Consider the following 16,161-nt stretch of genomic DNA (forward strand, 5'->3'; position numbering starts at 1 on the left):
TCTGGGAGGAAGTCCAAGCTCCATGTGTGTGTGACCTGCAAGCTTCATTTTTCATTCCTCTTTATTGCTGTAGCCTCCAAGGACTACTTTCTATTCCCAAACTTCGGCTCTTCGATACTATTTGTAGTGCCGCAAGTGGGTGGGTGCATTGCCTCTTGTCTCCTTGTCTTTTTCTGCTTGTTTTGAACACCTCTACTCCCTTCTGCCTCTGAACTTACCACGTCTTCATATTTAGGAAAATCTTACCATCCTTTTGTTTCCACCCCCATGTCTGGGCTGGTGTTCTATAACACCTGTGTATAACTCTACCACGGTCTGCCCATCCCATTTTGTAGTTTTTCATGCCATCTCTTCTCCAGGGGTGGTCTGAGGACCCTCATGTTTCCTAAGGTTCTTTCAAGGGCCTTACAAGTCCAGTACTGAGTTTTTCTATAACATCAGAAAACACCCACTGATCTTTTGCAAAACAGTAGGACTTGTGGGAAAAATAGCTTTGGAACATACTACTGAAAACCTATGCATCTGTGTAACCAGTTTACCAACAAAAACAAAAAACAAAAAAATACAATTTTTAGCATAGTTAAATCTACTGGGATTTGCATGTTAGCATCACAGTCATTCATTCATTTATAGTCTTAAACCCTAAGGTTTGTCTTCCTCTGAAATTTAGGCTCTGGAAGATAATTTGCTTATGGATATCGTTTTATTTGCATATGTATATTTTTATCAAAATTTAAAAATCTGAATCTGGGTGTAGCCTCAATTAATCTGTTGTTTTTATCTAGAGACAGTGTCTTTATATATTTTTGGTCTGCATTCACAGCTTCCTTAGACCACTTGAATTGCCTTAGAGGTGGACACTCTCTATTTTCAGCTTTTTACTGAAAGTTTTCTTAAGTTGCTAAGGTATCTTTTAATATGTGTAAGCTTGTACCTTCCTGTCACTTCCAAACATGAACATGGAAACCACCACAACTTCTTCATTATCTGCACATTGTTACCTTATGTAACTTACGTAGCCTAAATGTATGAATTAACAATTTGTGTTAAACATGATGCATTGTAACTGATTGCACATCTTATTCCATAAAACCTTTCCTGACCACCTCCCTCCTAGATACCTTACAGCTTTGTGTTTAGATGTATTCATCTTTCCTATCAAAATAGGCAAAGGAGTCTAGGAAATCTGGCTTTAAATTTTTGTGGTGCTCCTTGTTAACAAGGTGTGATGTGTGTCCTAAATTTCTTTCTTTCTTTTTTTTTTTTTTAAGATTTTATTTATTTATTTGTTTGCTTGACACACAGAGATCACAAGTAGGCAGAGAGGCAGGCAGAGAGAAAGAGGGAAGCAGGCTCCCTGCTAAGCAGTGTGCCCGATGCGGGGCTCCATCCCAGGACCCTGGGATCATCATGACCTTAGCTGAAGGCAGAGGCTTTAACCCACTGAGCTGCCCAGGTGCCCCATGTTTCCCAAATTTCTGAGTACTTGGTCTCTGGTTGAAGTAGATCAGAAACACAAATTACACTGCACTTTCTACAATGGAAATGTAATTCTCCCTTTCTTGTTAGTACCTGTGGCTAACTTCTTTACATCTAATAGATGTTCTTAAATTAGATTTAACTCATGGGTCTGTAGGAACTCAGGATCCTTCTGAAGTTGGATGTAAAACTTCTCATTCATTCATTCATTTTTTTTTTTTTTAATTAGGGAAAGGGGCCCAGAAATACCAGATTCTCAAAAGGGTCCAGGCTTTAAAAAACAAACAAACAAACAAACAAACAAACAAACTGGTCTGCTGGATAAATGACTTACGGTGCTGGAAGGTACTCAACTACACGTAGTTTCTTAGAAGTGTTACCTGCTTTCTTGCTTTAATACCAGCCATATCCTCAGCCTTTAATTCCCTTAGTCCTTTAATTGCATTACACAATCCATGCCTTTTTAAGAAAGCTTTCCTGGATCCCTGGATCCAGTTTCCCCTGTGCTCCTTTAGCCGCAGTCACATGCATTGTAGTGCCCTAGTCCTTTATACATTATTTCTATTTGAAAATGGTCATAGGAGTGCCTTCCTCATAGGCTTATTGTAGCTTTTAGTGAGATAATATACAAAAAACACTTAGTAGAGTGTTCACCAGCAAATGGTAGTAGTTCTTGTTGGTTTGAGTCTTCCTCTTTGCCTTTTTCACCAGGAGTGTGCGCTTTTGTGCAGTAAAGTCAATGTTTGTTTATTTTGCTGTGATAATTTTGGACAGGCTAGAGTTCAGAAGGACCTGAGAAGGATTAAGTTGCTTTGTGGAATAATTTTTCAGACTAGTAAAATACAGCATTTCCAGGAGAGCCATTAAATGTCTGCATAGTCAGAATTAGGCTTATAAAGTCCTGAGATGGGTACAACATTGGAGACTCAACCGAAGCTGCCTCCCAGTCTAATGTAGCAGTTTTTCTTTCATTTTGGGAGGGCATTCAATCTGAGTACCAGGTAAAAAAGTTAACCTGTGCTTAGAGGCCATGTTAGTAAAAACAAAACAAAACCCCACACCAGCTTTAACCCATTGAGCCACCCAGGTGCCCCCTTCCCCACCAACTTTAAATGCTAGAATTGTGCTCAGCGAGTTGAGATGCTTGGGCTATAAAAGGATGTCCAAACTAAGACCTGTTGAAGGAAGAGTGGATTGATGTTTCCAGTTGTACTACATGCCATGAAATACACTCGTTGAGGAGAATGGTGCTATGAGCCCATGTATTTTTTTCAGTTACTTCTTTTTTGGGGTGTGGGGGACATTGGAGCCAGCCATGTTTGTATAAGTGAGTTTGAATAATTTAAATAGGAGTGTGACATGAGTTCACAGTATTTCCTCCACTTAGAAAGTTTAAGGAGATCATTTGAAAATACAGAAGAGGACAGAGGCAGGCAGTGGGGACAGGGACAGGACCTGGTGAGGCACCTGCTCCAGTAGTGCTCAGGCAGGTTGGTACCAGAGGTGTGAAGACCTGACGAAGCTCAAAGCATCAGTTTCGTTTCTTCTCTAAGGTCAAGAGTGAGTTTACAGCCTTGCCATAGTCTGGCTGTCATAACTCTTGTTTTTGGCTGTAAGCATTTCATTTTTTACTTCCCATTCTCCTGATGTATTAATTCAGAAATTGTTACATGAATTTACTAAGTGTAATTGAATAAAGATTAAGTTGTGTTCAATTTGATGTATTGAAATTTAGTTTATCAGGTTGTACTAATGTGTTCATTTAAAGATGCTGAATTTGACTTTAAAGAAGTTTATTGTATTTGTATGTGTAACATATGTTCTGGTACGTGTACCATTAAAGTTGTTAATAAAATTTCTGGTCTCCTTATTTATCACCACAGGGTTTACCAAGTAAAACAATCTCAATATGTCTGTACTTGTGTGTGGGTGTGTACATTTTAAACATGTGGATCTGTTGTGTTTTTTTTATATTTTGTATTCTGTGTTTGGGTAATATCTTACTTTGTGTTAACATTTTGAATTTATGTGGTGCGTTTAAGATGCTTAGCATTTAGGTGTTAGTGGATTTTTAAGTTTAGGAATTTTAAATCAATCAGATGCGTATTGAACTAGACTCATGGTACTCCAAAGGCCTCCTGGCTTAATTAATGCTTAAGAGCATGGTTTCTGAAGCATGGTTTCTGTCCAGATGAGATCAAACTGTTGTTTATCTTTGAATGTATCCCAGCACTGTCACTTTCTAGAGCAGCTCTGTTCAGTGTGACAGCTACTGGCCACATGTAGCTATTAAACACTTGAAGTGTGGCTAGTGCGCCCGACTGAAATTTAAATTGCATTTAATTTTAATTTTGGTCTAGGTAGCCATGCCAGACTAATGGCTATCATATTGGGCCTGAGGGTATGCAGTGATTGAAACCTTGTGTGTCCGAGATTTCCCATCTGTACAGATGAGATCAAACTTAAGCTACCTTTTGTGGTTGTTAGAAGAATAAATAAAGTAATATACTTAAAGAACTTAAAACTATGCCTAAAACAGAATATGTCCTTGAAAAATGATAGTTATGATAACTATTATGTATTTAATAAAGAATTACTTTCCTGTGAGCATTAATTTAAACCTGTTTATTTTTATTCTTCCCTTTCAGGATTAATTTATTTTTGGAAATCAAGTGCAATATTAAAGGGAAAACAAACCACACTACATTATTGGAAGCCATTTCTGCTAATTTTATTACATTTTAAAATTTATGATTTGATTTGAATACTATCATGGGAGGAGCTGTGAGTGCTGGGGAAGATAATGATGACTTAATTGATAACTTAAAAGAAGCTCAGTATATCCGCACTGAAAGAGTGGAGCAAGCCTTCAGAGCGATTGACCGCGGAGATTACTATTTGGAAGGCTACCGAGACAATGCTTACAAAGACTTAGCCTGGAAGCATGGGAACATACACTTGTCAGCACCTTGCATTTATTCTGAAGTTATGGAAGCATTGAAACTTCAACCAGGATTGTCTTTTCTTAACCTGGGAAGTGGAACCGGATATTTAAGTACAATGGTGGGCTTAATTTTAGGTAATTTTATTTTTGTAAAATTTTATTTTAAAAAATAAGCTGGGTTTGTGTTACTGTTTATGATTTATAGGGTTTGTAAATTTGTATATCTTTGATTGTATGTACTCAAAGTAGTTCTCTTCCTTAAGTGTAGAAACACAAGGCAGTAGTAATCTTTTTTTTTTATTTGCTCTGATGCTGAAAGTTAGCTTGTGCATTTAATCCTAGACTTAAGAAACCCTTGGAATTGTTTTTTCAATCATTGTCTGTACTTAAAATTGAACAGCTGGTAGACAGGAAAGTCAGGGGTATCATGTAATCTGTTTCAGGTAAAGGGTTGTGACTGACTGCTGGCTTAGAGGGTTCATTAGTCACCAGTGTCCCATTTTATTTTATTTTATTTTTTTAAAGACTTTATTTATTTATTTGACAGACAGAGATCACAAGTAGGCAGAGAGGCAGACAGAGAGAGAGAGAGCAAGGGAAACAGGCTCCCTGCTGAGCAGAGAGCCTGATGCGGGGCTCCATCTGGACCTGGGGTCATGACCTGAGCCAAAAGCAGAGGCTTTAACCCACTGAGCCACCCAGGCGCCCACCAGTGTCCCAAAAAGGGAATGGAGCCAGGTTTTTGGTAGCAATGCAGGAGTTTGTGGGATATAGAGTATATGGCACTGATGAGGCAAAACAAGGGATTGGGAGAAAAACAGAAGAGAAGTATGTCAGTAAACTTTTAGCATACTTACTGTCTGTTCTGTCAGGCATTTTTCCTGGTATAGGTATATAGCAGTGAACTAAAGGTACAGTTATCTCTGCCTTTGAGAAACTTACTGGGTGCTTACTATGAGGGTGAGGCATTGTTTAAACCACTTTTACATAGAGTAACTCACTTAATGTTCCTAATAATCCTGTGACATATATACTGTTTTGGTTCCTGTGTATATAGGTGAGTAAACTGAGGCTTAGAGAGATTAACTAACTGCCTCAAGTCTCATAGCTAGGAAGTGACACCTGCAAAATACAGAATGTGGGTTGAAGAGGCATGGATGGAGGAAAACATGTGCCAAGACTGTAGGATGTTGCTGGAGGATGAACAACCATTATTTTTACTAAGCCTCTTGGTATTTACTGAGTGCTACTTTGTGACAGGCCTTAAGGTAGAATGCTATCAAGGCCCATAATGTAGACTCTTGTCCTTGAGTTTACAGACTGGCAAGAGGAGAGAGATGAGAAAAATCAGCCATTTTCATCCAGTATGGTATGTGCCATAGTTGAGGCATATGCCTGAGTTCTAGGGATGAGACTGTGGTTTAAAATTCACTCTGCAGTGATGGAGAATCATTGAAGGATTTTGAAGAGAAATGAGTATACTCTAGTTGGGTGACTCTCTGTCCCAGGGTGCTGGGTCCCAGTTTATCCCTCTTGTCCTAGCATCAGTATTTATAATGTCCCTTTCTTTCCCAAAGTGTCCCAGTTTTGACAATAAATTATATAGTCACATGAAATGACTTCTAAAGCATTTTCAGGCCTGAAATTCCCCTTTCTTACACACTTACTGTAGCTCCTTATGTTCTTTTCTTGTTACAGAACCTGCAGTCTATTTCATAAAAACAACTGAGTTAGTTCCTATTACGTAATACAACCTAATACATAAAACAGTCTACTTGATGTCACTACTAAGTTTCTGATTCATAATGATATGCTCAAAAAGTAGTGAAGTATTAATTTTTACCATGAAAGAGATTAAGCACCTTATGTTTAAATTTGGTATTCCTGCCTTTCCTGAGACAGGAGTTTCTCTGCAGTTTGGAAACCCCACATACCTAATTAACTTTTGAAAAAGGAATTTCAGGGTTTGAGATTGTCTCCAAATCAGAGGAACTTAGTTGAGGGAGTAGGGAGAGCCTTTAAAAAATGGGAATTGCCATTTTGAAAGTGCATTTCTTGACCAGCTCTGGCACCTTTAGGCTGGAGTCCAGGCTTCCTAGCATGTCTGGCTAGCCTCAGAGCACCTGTTACCCTGTCTTTTACCTCTCTAGCCCTGTCAGCTGGCTCAGGCTGAGGGAGGTCAGTCTTATACAAAGGCCTGCAGGGAAGAGGGATTCATAATTAGCAACCTTGCTAGCTGTGAGATTGCCCCACTTAAACTCTACTCCTCAGTCTCAGTCTCCAAGAGATTCCTGTGGCCAGATGCAGCTGTAGGCTTACCTCACAACTTTATTGTATCTTGAATAAGAAACAGACCCCTGCTTAAGTGATCCATAATGCGGTTGATTATTTTCCTTCTGTTACAAGGCTCCAGGGAGTCATGGTCTTTGGTTACATGTATGACAATGGTTATTGGACATTATTCTAGGGTTTATCTGTGTGTGACCTTGCAGTCAAGACCAAGATAAAGTTCCTTTCTTTTTGATTGGGAATAGTCATTTGGTGAGAAAGATAAAACACTTCAAAGAAGATAGAAAGGCAGAAAGAATAGTCTGTAAAACAGTGATTATGGCTAATAAATTTTGGATCTGTCTAGCTTCTGAGGAAGCTTAATCTTGTTAACCCAGCCTAAACAGTGAGTGTTTTAAGTCAAGGAGATAGATGCAAAGAAAGATGCTTACATGTTCCCTACAATTTTCTAAGTATGGTGAATCAGATTTGGCCTCATTCCTTCACAGTGACCTTAGTAACAGAAGTTCTGTCCTTATTAAGTAACTGTAATATCATGGCTCTAAGCCATTTTTCTCTCCTAGTCACAAGATGGGGATGACAGGTGCTCACCATAGGCAGGGATTCTTATTTGAGGACATGATCTGAAAGAATTGTGGCTAAGGCAGGGAAAGCAGGGTGTCTGTGGTTTGGTAATGCAGACAAAACTGCTCACTGAGGAATTTCCACTGCCTTTCCAGAAACACACCTTTAGGGGATGGACTGCAGTCTTGAGAGAGCTTTTGTTCAGTGAGAGGAAGTTAGGCTTATCTTAACCTCAGGAAGTAGCTTGTGATTAAAGTATACTTGAAGCAGTTATTCATAAGTGGAATTCATTTTTGCTCCAGACCTGGAGAATGGATTGCTCTGATTCCCAGTGTACCTCATTTACACAACTTCTTTTGCTTCACACTGAAGATAAGTTCTTGTTCCACTTGCTTCACCTTAAGACTCTTCCTAGACCTCACAAAGAATCAAGCACTTACTTAACTCTCCTCTCAGTACTACTGTCTTTCCATACTTAGGGTTTCCCGTTGAAAAACAGGGTCCAAGAGAAGGTGGCTCCCAAGTCCTCTGCTTCCCAGACTTGAGTTATGAAACTCATCAGGTTTATGAAGGCAAATTGGTCTGATTATCTTTCCGATTCAGGTAGGGATGGTTCTTCATTCTGATCCTTTTTGCTTAGAGATTCACTCCCATTTTCTAAACTTATAATATGAGGTTTCATCCAGCTTAATGACTTCCTTAGTCTCTTGACTAGTTCTTGAGTTAATAGAAGTGATTGGGAAACTGCCAGAATCATTCAAATACTATGTTTGCCACTACCTCAGCACTACATTAGTTTCTAAAGTTAAAATAGTTGGCAAACTTACGTGCTTAACAGGCAACTCACTGCTAACGTTATATTGTCCAATGCTGCTGTATTGTCCAAAAGGCTGATTAAACTACATGTTGCCATCATGTTTGGTCTCTAGTCTCTCATGAGTCTTACGTTATGTTTGGTCTCTATACTCTTTTATTTTATTTTATTTTATTTTATTTATTAGACAGAGATCACAAGTAGGCAGAGAGGCAGACAGAGAGAGAGGCGGGGTGGGGGAAGCAGGCTCCCCGCTGAGCAGAGAGCCCGATGTGGGGCTCGATCCCAGAACCCTGGGATCATGACCTGAGCTGAAGGCAGAGGCTTTAACACACTGAGCCACCTAGTTGCCCTTGGTCTCTATCTTTATCTTTTTACCAGAGGACATTAAATGGTCTTTAATCTGCTGCCCTTAGATTGCCTTTGACTTAAGATACTCATGTTTTAACTCTCATTTTAGCCCCCCTTCTCCCTTTAATGAGATACAACTTAACATCAAGTTTGCCCATTTTAAGGGTACAATTTAGTAAGTTTTCGTAACTTTGCAGAGTATGTGAACATGACCATCGTTCTGTTTGAGAATATTTCCATCACCCCCAAAAGATTCCTCATGCTTGGTTGAATCCACTCCCTGTACCCACTCTAACCCCTTAGCTGTATGTTCTGTCTCTATAAATTTGTCTTCTCTGTACATTTATATAAATAGGATTATATGAAATATGGTCTTTTGTGTATGGTTTCTTTTACTTAGCAATATGTTTTCAAGGCTGTAGCATGTATTAGTATTTCCTTTTTATGGTTGAATAATATTTCATTGTATGGGCATGCCACATTTTGTTTGTTCATTCACCACTTAATGGACATTTGGATTACCAGTTTTTGGCTATTGTAGATGATACTGTTGAGAACATTGAAAATGTACAAATGTGTGGACATCCATTTTTATTTCTCTTGGGTGGATTCCTAGAAATGGAATTGCTGGGCTCTATGTTTTTATGTTTAACTTTTTTTTTTTTTTTCCCCAAGATCTTTATTTTGAGAGCAAGAAAATGTGCATGAGTGTGAGTGGAGGGAGGGGTAGGAAAAGAGAATCTTTGAAGCAGACACCCCACAGAATGTAGCTCAGTCACATGACCCATGAGATCATGATCTGAGGTGAAACCAAGAATTGGACATTTGACTGACTCTGAGCCACGAGGAGCCCCTGTATTTAACTTTTTAAAGAAATTGTCAAAGTATTTTCTGAAGTGGCTGTAGTATTTTATATTCCCACAATGAATGAGGTTCTATCACAAATGGTTGTGTGGTTTTATGGTTTGTTTTTAGTAGGTATAAAATGCTATCTCACAGTGCTTTTAACTTGCACTTACAATGATGTGGAGGGGCATCCATTTCTGTGTTTTTTAGTCATTTCTGTATCTTTAGCTAAATGCACTTTCAAATCTTTCTCCCAGTGTTTAATTAATTGTTGGGTGTTTTTATTATTGAGTTATAAGTGTTCTTTAGATATTTTGGATACAAGCCCTTTATCAGAACTACAGTTTTCAAGTAATTTTTCATGGTCCTTAAATACCTCTTTTAGATCTGTCTTGGCTCACTGAGCCAGAGAATCAGGGAGATCCAGAGTGGTCTTCAGCTCCCCTTCCCTATTCTTTCTGAAATGACAAAACAAATTCTGCAGGTTCTCAGGGTTCTCTTTAAAGTAGACCACATTTTCTTCCTTAAACAAAACCTCAGTTTTTCCTCTCCCCTTTTTTTTTTGGGGGGGGGGTTTAAATTTTCTTTTTTCTTTTTAAGAAATACAGAGGCTCTTGGTATGCGCTTTATTTTGGGCTCAGAGCAAATCTATTTTGAAAAGAACCATTTCATTTAGGCTAGTCATTTTCTAAAATCAGGAAAGTTTGTTACTATTTAAACTGTTCTTCTTAGTCCTAGTTAGGCTTCTCTGCATCTTTTCTTCTGCCCACATAGCCTGTATTGAGTTGCCATTATTTTTCTATATCTTGGTGTTTTTCCCCCCTCACTTCTGGTTGTGGAGTGAAAGTCATTACTCTCAACCATCTCTCGTTGCTGCTACCTCTAAAAAGAAAGGATTTTGTGTTTATGTGACATTACTGCTAATTGTTACTGGGCAACAAACAGTAATAAAAATCTCAGATATTAGGAAATAGTATGGGTTTTAGAAATTTTAAAGTTTTCATAGTAATTTATGGTTATAAGTCCTCCTACTGTTCTTTGAAGTTATAAGGCAATCCCCTCAGTGGTGTGAAAAATCTTAAGGTGGTTCTCTGAGCATCTTGAGTTTTTATTTACCTTCGGGATTAACTCTACCCAACTCAAGATTATCCTTGTACCAAATACAGTTGATTCCTGTTGTTTGTGAATTCACTACTTAAAATTTGTTAGATGGTGGCTTTTGAAGTCATTTGTGCACATGGCCATAAGCACCAAATTACCAATGAACCATTGTTCCTTGGGGAAACATAAACTGTTAATAATTTTAAATCCTAAAAACTCATCCTGGTTGTTTATTTGCTTTATTTTTACAAAAGAGAAAATGAACTTCTAAATATTAAGAGATTTGCCTGAGAATGGCTCAGGAGGGGCCAGAAATGGACCCCAGGTTGCACTGCATTGTCCCCTTCTGTCTCCATTGGCTAAATTTTCCTTCTGTTGTGTTTCTCATTCTGGTGAAAGGTATTTTTTTCCTACCAACAATTACTTAGATGGAAACCTGGACATCGTACTGTTTTCTCTTTAATTATGTTTTGTGGAATAGGTAACATATTGGTGGGGTTAAAAAAATCCAAAACACATACTTTATTAATTTTTATTTTTATTTTTTGAGAGAGGAAGAGAATGCCTGTATGTTTGTTGGGGGATAGGCAGAGGGAAAAGAGAATCCCAAGCAGTCTCCATGCCCAGAGTGGAGCCCATCACAGGGCTTGGTCTCACAACCCTGAGAAATCAAGAATCAAACGCTCAACCACCTAAGCCACCGAGGTGCCCCTCAAAAGGCATACTTTAAAAGGTTTTCCTTTTCTCCGTTTTTTTCTGTTTGTCTTTCCACTTCAAGAATAGCTTCATAGAATCTGAGATACCTCTCCTTTTGCATAATACTCACATGATTGTAGGGCTAATAGTTGACTTGAAGTCATATTTTTCTTAGGTATGTAAAGGAAAATATGTATTGTATTTTAGAAGGTTCCTATCAACAGCTAAAATTAGTAAGATTTCTTTTGAAAGGCATGTTTTATCTTCTGTTTTCTGTGGGATGCCTGTTCTATAATAATAACATAAAATGTATCTGACATATACTTAATGACCTTTGCTAGTGTACTTTAAGACATGAAAAATAGCATTTTAGGCTTTGTGTATATCATTTGCCTCAGTCTTGGTTGTGAACCTTTTAAGTTTGGGACCATAGCTACTTTTTTTTTTTTTTTTTTAAAGATTTATTTATTTATTTGATAGACAGAGATCACAAGTAGGCAGAGAGGCAGGCAGAGAGAGGGGGGAAGCAGGCTCCATGCTGAGCGGAGAGCCTAATGTGGGGCTCGATTCCCTGACTCTGGGATTGGGATCATGACCTGAGCTGAATGAAGGCAGAGGCTTAACCCACTGAGCCACCCAAGCGCCCCATAGCTACATTTTTGTGCTTTACCATTCTTTTAACAAAATATTAATTATATCGAATATTTGCGCCATCTACTGAGGATACAGCAGTGCAGAAGGCAACCTGTAACATTGAAATTGTGCCTATCATCTCTGAACTAGCTATAGAAGCATTGTGTCAGTTTCATTGGCTGTTCTCTTCATTTAGTTCATGGTATTTATACTATGTGAATTGGTCACTACACTGGCCCCAGCATATCTTCAGGTATTTCACAAATAAATATTCAGTGGAATGAAAGAGCTATTGAAAATGGCTTCCAGGGGAAATGATTGTATTAAAAAGAATTTAGATAAAAAGCTAAAGCTATTTAAATTAGCTTTGAAAACTTTTCCATTTTGTAGGTGAGCACAGCTTTTTCTCAGTTTACTGAATTTCATAGAAACAATTGATATTAATGTTCCACTGTAGAAATAGTCATAAGTTGTGAAGATACTGGACTTGACTATTAGCCTACTGTGTGGAAATATGTAAATGAGCTGATTTTGATGTCTGTTTTTTAGTATTTTAGAGATGTAGTTTATGTAGGGGCTTGGATCCATTTTCTGTAACCGTTTAAACCAAAATGTTCAGATTTTATGTTAATACATGTCTGAGATTTAAGTGTAATAAAGAAAAACTGCTTATAAATCCATCAGCTGAGAGGAACTCAAGGGACTGGAACTGGAACTTTCTGGAAAATTTTTCAGGATTTGCTTGTTAAGGCCTTTCCTAAACCTAGAGAGCAGAGAACCAAGTCACTGGTCTAATCTTGGATATAATCCAACTAGCTTCAGAATGGTTTCGCTAACGTGGCCAGACTCAGCAAACATTTGACAGTGTTTGTTTTTCTTTAATGTGCTCATTTTGTGTGATATAATAGGATGGAGAAACCATAAGAAATTAATTGTATCTTAAGTATCAATAGATGAGATCTGTTTCTTTTAATCTAGTTAATGATTACCTAATCTTTTGCTGATTCCTTTTACTCTCCTTTCCTTTACCTGCCTTCACACTATTGTGTGTCTCTTTGTTATACTCCAGGGTGTTCACAGCAGTGAAACCTAATCTTGTCTGCTTACCTATTACTGTCTCTGAATTCTTAGAAACTTACAAGTCTTTCCAAAGATGCCTTATTTTATACAACTGAAATTAGTAACAAAATATCATTAGAACTTCCTAGAAGATATTTTTACAATACGTATTTCAGTTCTTACTGAAAAACTTTACACTGGTTTTCATAGAAACCAAAAAACTGGTTCACCTGCTCCCTCTTGTGGTAAATACTTAGTTTTATCCATAATACTTTTATTTGCAGTTATTAACTCTTGGTAACACTTTACCAGTGAGGGCAGAGATTTGGATAGTCCAAACGGATTTTAAATATTAGGAGGATGTGGCTAGTGTGCTTAACCTAGGCTGCATTTAAAGTTATCGGCAGGACCTGGGCCATACCCTAGGAGATTCCCTCTGCCTGCCTTAGGTGGGAACCAAGCATTTACAGTTTAAATCAAATTAAATTATATCTACCTTTAATTATTATTTAAAAATTCCCAGGTATGCAGTCAGAGTTGAGAACTATTTAAGGGTTACAGTTTTGCTTCTGTAGCTAATTAGTTCTGTATACAAAGAGAGGGCATGTTATGATTTCTAATAATTTGTACCTGTTTTGTACTTCATAGTGTGTAAAGCACTATGTAAATTAAAGCATAATTTACTTGGTTTTCCCAGGAACCAATTTTACGTAGTAGGAAAGACTTCAAAGGGTAAGTGACTGGTCTCAGCTCATGCAACCGTTAGGAGAGGAACCAGATTGGAAACTAGGACATCTAACTTTAAATCCACTCTTTCCTACCACTCCATAGAATGTAGATCTGAGTCCTCAGTTGAAATGATGGATCTTAAACTAGTTTATCTTGAGAGCTCTTCTGGTTTTGGTATCATGAAGAATTTTTTTTTGGCCTGTAGCTGTGTTCTATAAATTAGCTTTACTAAAACAAAATACTAAAGGCACCGAAAACTTCATTAAAATGTTGTGTAAAGCTCTCCTGATTTCCCTGGATTGCCTAAGGCCAGCTCTAACCTTCATACCACATTCAAAACAACGTTTCAGGGTGCCTCAGAGAAGGAAGCTGGAGTATTGGGTGTCACATAGGGTCAACATACATGTAAAAAAAAGAAAAGATCTAGATATTGTATAGATTACTAAACCTAGTAATTATTGACCTTTATATAATAAATATGCTTTGATTATTGACTGATAGATGATAAATGAGGTAGATTAGATTTCACTACTACAAAGGAAAAATAGTCTCAATTTTATTATATTGGATTTTGTTATATTTGTTATTGCTCTTAATAAATAGGCCTTTCCAGCCTTAAAAATCACATCTAACATTACATAGGACACCTAGGTTTTTCTAGTAACTATTTGTCTTAAGAAGCTTTGACTTCTGTGAACTGTGTATATTTCAATTTTTTCTTTAATGTTTACCTTTTAAAGGTAATGGTCAACTGTTAGTACTTTTAAAAAAATATGTATTACAAAAATGATGCATTTATCATTTTACAGAAAAACTTCACATTGGAAAATACGAAATAGCATTGGAAACTATTGAATAGAAAATTAAACTTGCACTTATCTGTTAGATGGTGTTAGAAAGTGTTGACAAAGTTTGTCTTTTGGATACTGTTTCATTTTTTTCCATTGACCTTTCCATTGTACCTTTCTGTCAGAATTATTGTCTATTTTATTAATTTGAAAAATCTCATACTGAAGTTTTTTCCCATCTCTCTGACTAGCTTACTCTTTTTGGATTGAAAGGTTACAGGTATAGTTAAGTTAGGACACTTTAGGCAAGGGTATATGTAATGATGGAAGTGTGTCCTTCTCACCTTAGATCTCTTAGTTCCTTTCCTTAGAAACAGCTTTTTTAGTTTGCTGTTTAATACAGATGTCAAATATGAGTTTTAATAAACAGTATCACGCTACATTTTTATCATACAATTGCTGTGTTCTAGTTGCATATCACATTCTAAATAAATGAGATCGTGACATTGCTATTTAAGTTCTGCCTTTTAATAATGCATTATTTTAGATTTATTTTTTCAGTATTACTGTTTATTAGTGATAAAGGTACTTTTTTCTGTGTTATTTAATTTTATTCACAAAAAATCATAAATGTTTTTGCATTAGAAGTTAATACATAGTCTATTCTGCATGTCTATTTATGATATTGTTAAGTCCTTTATACGTTAATGAAATTGTTTTCACTTTATGTTAATGTAAAAAACAAGTTATATGAAAAACATTCTTAAGATATTTTCTGAATGAACTTTAATCTTATTTTCAGAAGTTGTCACTTTGGTTTTAGACTATAAGCAGAAAGTAAGGAAAGGAAAAAGAGATCAGTGGTACCTTCAAGTGATGAACACCTGTGTAGTCCCTTTGATCTAGAACTCTGAAGTCTGACTCCCTCTGTTAAGAAAGCAGTTTGAAAGACTGAATAGAAGCCATGGTTTCCGGATTCTTTACTTGACACCTTTATTGCAGTGCTTATGCATTTGGTCCTAACAGGAAACCTCAAATTATAGCAGTATTGATGTTTTTCATTGATCTCTTACCCATGTAGCCCTAGTTTTGTTTTGTGTTCATAAAAATAGTTGATTAGTATAGCTAGATTCTTAACGGATGATGAAAATATGGAAGTCTCTGTTTTAAACGGATCTCCTTTAAGGATTAAAGGAATTCATTTCATAGAACAGTATTTTCCTTATTATATACATAATGTTAAATAATTGTGGTTTAATTTGAGTTTTTAAATGAGGAAAACTTTGTTCAGTGGTTGCTAACATTCTTTAATTCCTTATGGAAATTCAAGTTATTGAAATATTCAGATTTTGTATAAATTAAAAAGAAATGTCACCATGTATTCTTCTGTAAGTTTAGTTTTTAGTCACTTTATTTTTTGAAAAGTGTTTTTGTTTGACTCAGTTTATGGTAAAATAAGGAATTACAAGGGTTCTTAAATGCTATCAGATGGATGTTCCAGTTTTCAGATGAAGACGGTTCAATCATATGGAGACAAAAACAAATCAAAACATTTAAGTTTGCATCAGAATAATTTAAAAGCATAAAAACAGTGCAAAGGAAGTTAATTCTATCTGTTGTATTTTGGTGGATCAGATAACTTTTTTTTAACCTCCTTATCTGAATAAATTTCTCAAATAGAGCCAGTTTTTTTTTTTTTTTTTTTTTAAATAATACTAATCAAATGCAATATGATAGAAATGTAATAGGATAAAGCATTATCTGATTCTGGCTTGAAGATAGTCTCCAAATATTTTGGTTTAATTTTTATAGTTAAGTGGATCTAGATCACTTTTTTTTTTCATGTGCCCTCTGAACATTCAAACATG

The 16,161-nt window shown here is 36.6% G+C and overlaps 1 protein-coding gene across 5 annotated transcripts in view; it reads left to right on the forward strand.

Moving 5' to 3' along the window:
* The window catches only part of PCMTD1 (protein-L-isoaspartate (D-aspartate) O-methyltransferase domain containing 1), a 65,592-nt gene that overhangs the window by 23,251 nt on the left and 26,180 nt on the right, over positions 1-16,161 (forward strand). The window contains exon 2 of one of the 5 annotated variants that reach the window (XM_059166469.1): positions 4,128-4,558. The exons of the other annotated variants lie outside the window; for them this stretch is intronic. Coding sequence (XP_059022452.1) covers positions 4,252-4,558 — 307 coding nt within the window. The 5' untranslated portion in view covers positions 4,128-4,251. The remainder of the gene's footprint in view (positions 1-4,127; positions 4,559-16,161) is intronic. 5 annotated transcript variants of the gene reach the window in all.

Source organism: Mustela lutreola, chromosome 3 (assembly GCF_030435805.1).
Source record: "Mustela lutreola isolate mMusLut2 chromosome 3, mMusLut2.pri, whole genome shotgun sequence".
In the NCBI taxonomy this organism is placed as follows: Eukaryota; Metazoa; Chordata; class Mammalia; order Carnivora; family Mustelidae; genus Mustela; species Mustela lutreola.